At 31.3% G+C, this 8,887-nt stretch overlaps 2 protein-coding genes across 2 annotated transcripts; one reads left to right on the forward strand and one right to left on the reverse strand.

Moving 5' to 3' along the window:
• Positions 1–3,367: 3,367 nt before the first annotated feature.
• On the reverse strand, positions 3,368–3,956 carry LOC105141453 (auxin-induced protein 15A-like). Its single transcript, XM_011048681.1, has one exon. The coding sequence runs from the start codon at positions 3,806–3,808 to the stop codon at positions 3,512–3,514; it is 297 nt and encodes a 98-aa protein (XP_011046983.1). The 5' UTR covers positions 3,809–3,956; the 3' UTR covers positions 3,368–3,511.
• A 2,300-nt stretch (positions 3,957–6,256) lies between these two features.
• On the forward strand, positions 6,257–6,633 carry LOC105111112 (auxin-induced protein 15A-like). Its single transcript, XM_011006376.1, has one exon. The coding sequence runs from the start codon at positions 6,292–6,294 to the stop codon at positions 6,631–6,633; it is 342 nt and encodes a 113-aa protein (XP_011004678.1). The 5' UTR covers positions 6,257–6,291.
• Positions 6,634–8,887: the final 2,254 nt, after the last annotated feature.

Here is an 8,887-nt window from a genome sequence, read left to right on the forward strand (position 1 = left end):
CAAGCATTATAGACACACCACAAGAGAGAAAAGAGAGAGGGTGAGGAGAGAATAATCCCACAAAATTATGAGGTATTTGTGAGATAGTAAGTGAGGTGTTTTCTCCTAATAATAGAGAGATTTTTGTTGTTCTCCTATTATTAGAGAGAAGTTGTATTCCCACATTACTTAGTAAAATCCTTCTATACTTGCCCGTGGATGTAGCCAAATTGGGTGAACCACGTAAATTCTTGTGTGTCATTTCTCATTTTAACTTATCCCTTATCTTTTGTCTTGTCGGGTTTGCATGCTAGTATCCTAACATAATTATTGGCTGACAAATTAAGGAAATCTCCCTCTTCATGCGCCATTTACAAGCACCTTACTAAATGTTCACACTGAACCTTGGTTTTCAATTCGCTTTTTGATCATAAAGATTTTTGGTTTGTTTGAAGAATATATAAGAACAGCACATGGCTACACATGGGTAGTTGGCCTTGAACAACGTAAGGCCAATTCGATAGCTTAAGGTTCCATGCTTTCATGATGAAAAAGAGCAAGGAAAGGAGTTAAAACATGAATCTTGGGAATTGAACTTGCCTGGAAATTAAGCACATGAAGACCCCTCTATGTTGTATATTGAAGATAGAGGGTTTTATACATTGCTATGTACTGTCTAGTTCCAACGGTCTTATAGGAAGTAACCCGCCTTCAGTTTTAGATTTCCACTCTTTCCAAGGTCTAAAACCAAAACCGTTAAACAGAAATCTCAAGTCATAATTGTAATATCATTGAAATGAACTAAAAATCCTTTAATGCCATGGATGACTTTGTGAATATTATTCATATTACGATTTTAATGATATATATACTCTCTAACAATGTCTGAGTCCAAGTAAAGAGGATAAAGGCATTCGATGTTACCAATGAAATTAATTCGAAGACATCAAGCAAGATTTTTCACTGACTTTGGAAAGAACGGATTTCTGGCATTCTGTTTTTTAATGAGGATATTTTTTGTTTAAGAAGTGGCCACCTAGTATTATGGTTGCTAGGAACCCTAACTGGTCAATAGAGATTTTATAGTCCGAGACTAGTTACGTAAAAGGAAAGATATTATCACCCCTTAAATATCCTACCTAAAGGAGGCTGCATTGCTGATCTTTGTCCTTAATTGCTAATATTTTTTTTTGTTGGTTTATACTATGATTGTTTGTGTGTAATATTCCTGGTGAGATTTGTTGGTGATTTGGCTTGGCTTTCTCCTTGAAATAATAGGCAAGTAAATGGAGTGAGGATTAAAGACGAGTACTGGAGTAGACTCCAAGCTTTGTACACTTGCTCATCAAATTTATTCTCTCTTTGTCTATTAAATATTTTGACCATTATAAATGGGTGAGAAGATGAGTAGTTTGGGGGCGTGAAAAAACACAAGGACTGAGAGAGAAGGCGTACAAGGGCTTTTGAGATTGAGTTTTGAGCATAAAAATTGCAATTATATTCTTAAACTGATTTTTCTTGTAGGAAAGAAGGTTACTCTCGGATTGTGATGCAAAAAAATTTTGCCAGACTAAATTTTGCGTGTTGAGTTTGGTACCAAATTTCCCATCAAATACTTTCCCAGTAAAGACGCCGATGGGCGATGGGAGTAGTGCATGATCAGCAGATTCGGCTGTTTCTTTTCTCAGAGGGAGGACCCATGGCTAGAAGGGTTCACATGGCTTAGCTCAAGGTTGATGATTCAATGTCAAATGCATTAAAAGAAACAGCCGTACACCACCAAGTCAAGGCAACATATTCATAAAAGATTGGCTAATGGTAGGCCCCCTAATCAAATATTCACGTGGGTCTTTTCTATTGTTTTTAATCATTGAGAATATCTTTAAAAAGTAATAAATTAAAAGTCAAAGCCAAATAAATAATAAAAAGGTAGAGCAAAATAAATATGCTATAACAAAAATAAAAAAAATTATTAAAATGTTTTTTTTACACTATAATTTGATATCATTAAAAAATCTCAAGAAGTTATTTCCTATACAAATAAAGTTTAAATCCATAATAAAAAATAAAAAAATAATTAGATAAAAAACAATCAAATAAATATATAATACAATTCTCAAAAACAATATTATTTCTCAACAACGACTAAATACCTCGAATATTCATATGGCTTTCCTCAGGCTTGGAGATAGGACTCGGTAATCTATTTGCAAATATTTGTAAAATCCGTACATGGATAGCATCATACATCATATATACTTGTAAAATCATTAAATCGATCATTGAATTCAAATCAATTATTAAGATATCTAATTAAATGCCAAGGAATTGTCATGAATCACTAGAGACAACTTAGTGAATTAATAAGGAGGATATGAAATAAGTAGTGAAGGAATATAAGGTATTTGTATAAACCCACATGAAAGGTATAATTGGAACATATCCCAGACCGGGGAATAATATATATAGTCGTGCTCGTGCCTCTTATTGTAATCATTAATAATTTGTCACTGTTAATAATTACTCTATTTAGGATTTATCACCTGTGTGTTGTCCGATTAATTGTTTTCATAGTCACCCGTAATATTCATCATTGGTTACACAGTGCACTTCATTTTGTGTGAAATCCTGCTGTCTTTTAAAAATTACTTTCAAATTTTTTTTGTTTATTTGTTAATAAAAAAATTAATTAATAAAAAATATTTTTTAGTTAAAAAAATTGCAACTTGATTTAAAAAAAAAATATTTTTTGTAGAAAATATTTTTCAAAAGATTTGAAAAACTTAGAAATAATATATTATTTGTTGATTATATTAAATTTATTATTTAATTTTTTTAATTATTATTTGCTTTTCTCTTTATCTTTTTTTATTCAAGTTTTTTTTATTTATCAGATTTGATAGTTATTCTTTTAATTGTTATTTATTTTATTTGAAATCATTTATCAAATTATAATTAATATTTTTTTAATTTCTTCTATTTTTTAACTTTTTTATATGTCAAATTTGATCTTTATTATTTTGATTATTATTTATTTTATTTGAGATAATTGATGAAATAAGATTTTTTTTAATTTCATTTTCATTCAATTTTTTAATTTATAAAATTTATTTCTCATTCTTTTAATAGACTTGAAAAAAATAAAAAATTAATAAGTTATTTTTTAACTTATTTTTATGATATAACTAAATATTAAAAAGTGTTTCTCAATTTATTTTTCATGACATTATCAAACATTGAAAAATAATTCACATTCCTGAAATATATTAAAAAAAAAACTATTTTTCAAGGACTTAAAGTGTTGGTTAAATAGGAGTCCTCCATGTAAATTTTAACAATAATTAAGATAAAAAAATAGAATTCACAAAAATGGAGAATTATCGAGCTAGGATCTTGATTTTCATTGATGATCAATCACGAAGACATCCCTTAAATACTTCTATACACAGATCAATACAACTATTCTACTAGAAAAATAAATACATCAACAAAGATAAAATTGGAAAAGATTGCTCTCTTCTTCCTTTTGAATTCATGATGAGGCTTGCAATCTAGAGGCAAGCTTGATGAAGGCATCTTCTCTGCATGGAATCGTAAGACCTCCCATTGGAGGATTGAAGCCAAACTCTTCCTCAGCTAGGTTAAGCAAATCTTGAAATAAAGGATGGCTCAAGTATGATATTGGCACCACAAACCTCCTCTTTTGCATTTCTCCAACATATACAGCTACATGTCCTTTGGGTACATCAGGCTGATTTCTACCATGAAGAGACTTCCCTTTGATTACATGTTTGACACTGCTAATCATGGATGGTAAACGAATACCCATGTTTGATTTTAAGCTTGAGTGAGGAATCCTAGAGAATGATTTGAAATCGGTTTCTGTGGTGAAAGTTATGCAGGTCTTGTGGAGTAAGAAGGCTGGTTTTGAGTCTGTATTTTATAGGTTGTTTGAGGAGTGAACTGCCATACTTTTCCAGTGGAGACTCAGCTGGGTGCATGTTCAGGTTTTGGCTGTTTCGCTATTTTGGGTGTTATAGGAGGACCCATTGCAACAAAGGCTCACATGGCTTTGCTAAAGGCTATCAAATTGCTTATAAAACAGGGGGCCGTACACTGGGAAGCCAAGGGCAACATTTTCAAGTTGTCAAAAAAGATTGGCTAATGAACAGTGTTATGATAAGATCATAAGAGATTCAAAGGCTCTTCCTCAGGTCTTGTACAGGAATTTGTGGAGTAGTTTATATCCTGATAATGTAATTCCTGATACGAATGCTAGGAAACAAGAAAAAGAAATTGAGATTTTTTATAGTAACTTGAAGTAACTAGGTTCTCAGTAGCTTCGTGTAAGTAATTATTATGATTATGTCTTGTGTATATTAGAATAAAGAAACATACTTATTTATTGGTAGAGCCAACATCTCAAGATCTTTTATAGTATACTTGTTACCTTTTAATTGAATTCAATTAAAAAATTTAATGTTTGTAATCATTTTTTATTTCTAGAATTGAATTTTAAATGTAATTTATATATATTTCTGAGATATATTGTTTTGGGCCCAAGGTTTAAATTCAAACTCTTAGAAAGTACTAAATTACAAATCCTTAATTACAACTTGATTAGTAACTTAAAAGCCGCTTTAATTCACGTAACTATCCCATCTGCTAAAATAGAAAACAGTTGCAATATAAGAAGTCTGATTGAAGGAAAAAAAAATATTGTTCAATAATAATATAAATTATATTTTAAAGTTTTTGTCTAGATTTTTAAATTAAGATGTATTTTAATATAATATTAAAGTTTTGTTGATCAAATGATTAAGAATTTAAAATTTATTATTTTATTTTATTTAATAAAAAATAAAAATAATAGTAAGCATGCACATATTCCAAATTCAAATGATCTTCACTTAAATATATATATATATTAAAAAATAATATAAATTATATTTTGAATTTACATGTAATAACTTAAATGCTTTGGCTGGTGACATATAATAAAATATATAAAATATTAATTTTGAATAATTAAGGTATTTTCCATAATTTATATGTTTTAAAACTGAATTCTTAATTACGACCACATCAATAACTTATATTTGTGAAAAAATGAATTATTCCTCAACTTAAATCCGACCTCAAAAAATGTCAGTTTGGGCACCAACTTCGATGTCTATGCACTGAATTAGTCTGACCTGAAGGCAGAACACTTGATATTCGGTAATGATATTTTCATGAAATACGCCCTCGAAAAAGTCTGATATTACCTATCAATGATGCAATGGCAGTTCTACACGTAGGTCACCAAAGAATTGTGATGAATCACTTGAGATAACTTCGGGAAAAAAAGAAATTAAAATAAAGAAGTATATCTCTCTGGTGATGTTGTTCTATCAATGCCGATACGAATCGAATTGAAGGTGCACGTTTGTGCCAGTATTCTGAGGCAATCATTCATAAGCACATGGATAGGGAGACTCGTCACGCTGATAATTCTGCATATTTAATTTATTAATTAGCTATGTGGGTTTTTTTTTTACAAGTTTGAGTGGCTAAAGTATAGAATCTTTGGGTAAAGCTCAGATTGCTCGTGAGATAAATTAACCAAATTAAAAAAAAAAAGTAAAATGACAAATAAATTAAAAAATAATTTATTTTTTTTTTATAGAAGTAAAATGACAAATAAATTAAAAAATAAATTATTTTTTTATAAAATTTATCAGATTAAGGGTGAATTCAGGTCTTGATCATATTATACCTCATCAATTTTCAAATTATATTTTAATATAATTTAGACTAGATTCTAGATTGATCCATCAATCTGAACCGAGTGCAATAATAGTGATTGGGTTTATGTAGTTTTTTTTAGTTAAAAATAATAGTATTTTGGATAAGCATATGTGCATCCCAGATGGTGTGAAAAGGAATGGCCGCAGTAATGAACATCAAATTTGTTGATCATTTCTTGGATCGAGCAGCCAATCGGCTGAGCCACACTGACAACAAGAACATGCCAAAATGATATCAAGGGCCATGATAAGATTTTTGTTTTAAAAAAACTGCGGGTTGTATATATATATATATATATATAATGGACCCTACATATCCAAGTTATCCTCGTGGTATTTTAAAATCATCCAAGTACTAGTTGCTCCACCGTGGCAACATCGATAATTGCTACATTATTATTTTTTCCTCTATTTAATTTCTCAAACCTATAAAGGTCACTAGAGAAGAATAAACAGCTCTAACATTGAAAAACTACACTGAGCTAATTTTGTTTTTCACCCTACCAGCATTTCCTGACGGCTGATGAACAAGATCAGCATGGGCACCAATCGATTGAAGGAGATGTTCCTTCACGTTAAAAATAAAATTCGAAGAACGTCTACTCTGAATCATCATCAACTCTCACATAAGAGATCAACAAGGCTAGACGTGCCGAAAGGCCATTTTGCAATTTATGTCGGGGAGGAAGAGAAGGAAAGGAAGCGATTTGTGATCCCAGTTTCTTACTTGAAGCATCCATTGTTTCAAATCTTGTTAAGTCAAGCTGAAGAAGAGTTTGGTTTTGATCATCAAATGGGTGGTCTTACCATTCCATGCGCCGAAGATGAGTTCAGTACTGTTCTCACTTCGCTCTTGCATGGTTGATGATGAGCTAGCTAGCTAGAGCCATGTTTATATTTTGAATTATTTTTAGATATTAGCTATGTATAAATTAAATAACTAAATTAATTCCCCACCTATTTTGCTTGTTCATATATTTCTCTAGGAGCAAGAATCATCTATTTTCGGACTCCTTTTCTCATCATTTTTACCCTCCTTTGTATAGATAATTTATATATTTCTTATTTTCTGATTGGATAACATCTTTTTACGCTAAGATCAGATCAGATCATCTTTTCAATACAGATAAAGATAAATTATTAACTAGGAAGTGGAAGATTTAGCTTGACTTAGACTTTTGGATGAAATTTAAAGGCCGTCGATGAGCAAATAGAAGAGGCGTTGATGGAAATCAAGATCACATGAATGAGAAATGGTTGCCAATTATCCTCATTTCCATTTTGCATAGGGTTGGACCGTATTGTATCCGTATATAAAAATAAAAATATAATAAAAGAAAGTAAAGACTCCTTTTACTCCTATAACAGACACGGAAACAACATCAACAAAGCTTTGAAAAACAATATATATATAAATATAACATGGGATTATTCCCAAATGCTCAGATCATGAATGACCCACAAACAACATATAATAAATTCTTACTTAAATAGATTATTATTATTACAATATTATGAAAAATAACCTTTTAAACTAATTTACGATTACTGATGAGTGCTTATAAATCACAATAACCAAAACTCTAGATATAATATTAGCAACGATTAAATTTTATAATAAATCTGGTTTATGATTTTAGGTGATGAACCAGGTCGGTTTAGTGATTTATTCCGAGGCTAATATTTACAAAAAATAAATAAATCTCAAGTTCTTATAAAAACAATTTAGTGTTTTAATCTTATTGTAATTTTACTAATTCAGATATACTTATTACTAAAATTGATTTTTTATGTTTTTGTATAATTATTTATTTCATATTTATGCATAGTACTGATTTAAATATTCGCCGAGTTACTATTTTTCTCCTTATATGGTGGTTACATGTGATTTTATTTTTCCTCGTTGATAATAACAAGGGCTATCTGGGCCATTGGCCCAACTAGTCCGTCCTTAGGCCGAGCACCCCTGCAAGATGAAGGGCTATCTGGGCCATTGGCCCAACTAATCCGTCCTTAGGCCCGAGCACCCCCTGCAAGATGGCTCCCGACTCCTTAATGCTAAATATCGATGCTAAAACTTTTGCGAGAAATATTTTAATGCGGCAATACTTGCGAGAGAGGTGTTGTGTTATCTACTTTGTATTAAGTTGACAGAGACAAATAAAACACTATTATTATAAGCTATTTTAATAAAATTTGGCAAAATCTTAGTATCCTGGAATATAATATTTATACTAATAGAAAAGATTTTTTATTTGATGAAAAATATATTCTTAAACCGGCAAGTACATAGACAAAAAAAAAAATTTCTGGCATTAATAGAAAAATGAGCATCCTTTTTCATCCTGCAAGAAGAAAATGACTCAACTGATTAAAGGCAAATCTTAATTATATTAGACTTAATGTTGTCGAAACAAAAGTTCAATTGTGTGAGCAGGCCACAACGGATTGTTCATAATTTCATCTGGGCCACATTTGTAAGTTTGAAATAGCTGGACATGAGAATCTGGAAAGTAAAAGGTATCCCATAGAATGTCTAGCTAGGTAGATCTTATCCATATGCAGGATCCTTTCAATGGGGCATGCACCTACATCATGTCCTGCAACAGTGTCTTCATCGATCACTGATCATCTAAAAGGCCAAATTCAAAGTAAACTAATTTCTTTTGCCAAGAAATTTAGATATATGAATGATCATCGCAAGCTTGAAAAAGTCCAGTTTATATTTGTATGCGTGTTTATCTCTCTCTCTCTCTCTCTCTCTCTCTCTCTCTCTCTCTCTAATGATGGTTCTGTAAGTGATGTGAACGCATGCATAGAAGCTGGAATGGAGCAATTAACTATTTTGATTAACGAAGCTAAACCAGTATAGTTGAGGCAATTAAGAAAGTTTTACGATAAAGAGTGGACGTACAAATTACAGAATACATCTGTAGAACTGAAATGCAAAGCAGTGTTGAAGTAAACTCAATCCAGAAGGTTAAAGAAGGTAGCCACCAGTTGTCACCGTCCAGCCACCAACCGACCAGCCACCAGCCGCCAGCTGCATGCCGCCAGCCACCGGCCGCCAGCCGCTTTCACACCGTCGGCCACAAACCGCCTTCACACTTGAAGGTTGA

Source organism: Populus euphratica, unplaced genomic scaffold (genome assembly GCF_000495115.2).
Source record: "Populus euphratica unplaced genomic scaffold, PopEup_1.0 scaffold3.1, whole genome shotgun sequence".
Classification (NCBI taxonomy): domain Eukaryota; kingdom Viridiplantae; phylum Streptophyta; class Magnoliopsida; order Malpighiales; family Salicaceae; genus Populus; species Populus euphratica.

What these genes read in the sequence shown, in the direction of transcription:
- LOC105111112 (XM_011006376.1), top strand. Translation starts at nt 6,292, where the DNA reads ATGAACAAGATCAGCATGGGCACCAATCGATTGAAGGAGATGTTCCTT.
- LOC105141453 (XM_011048681.1), bottom strand. Translation starts at nt 3,808, where the DNA reads ATGGGTATTCGTTTACCATCCATGATTAGCAGTGTCAAACATGTAATC.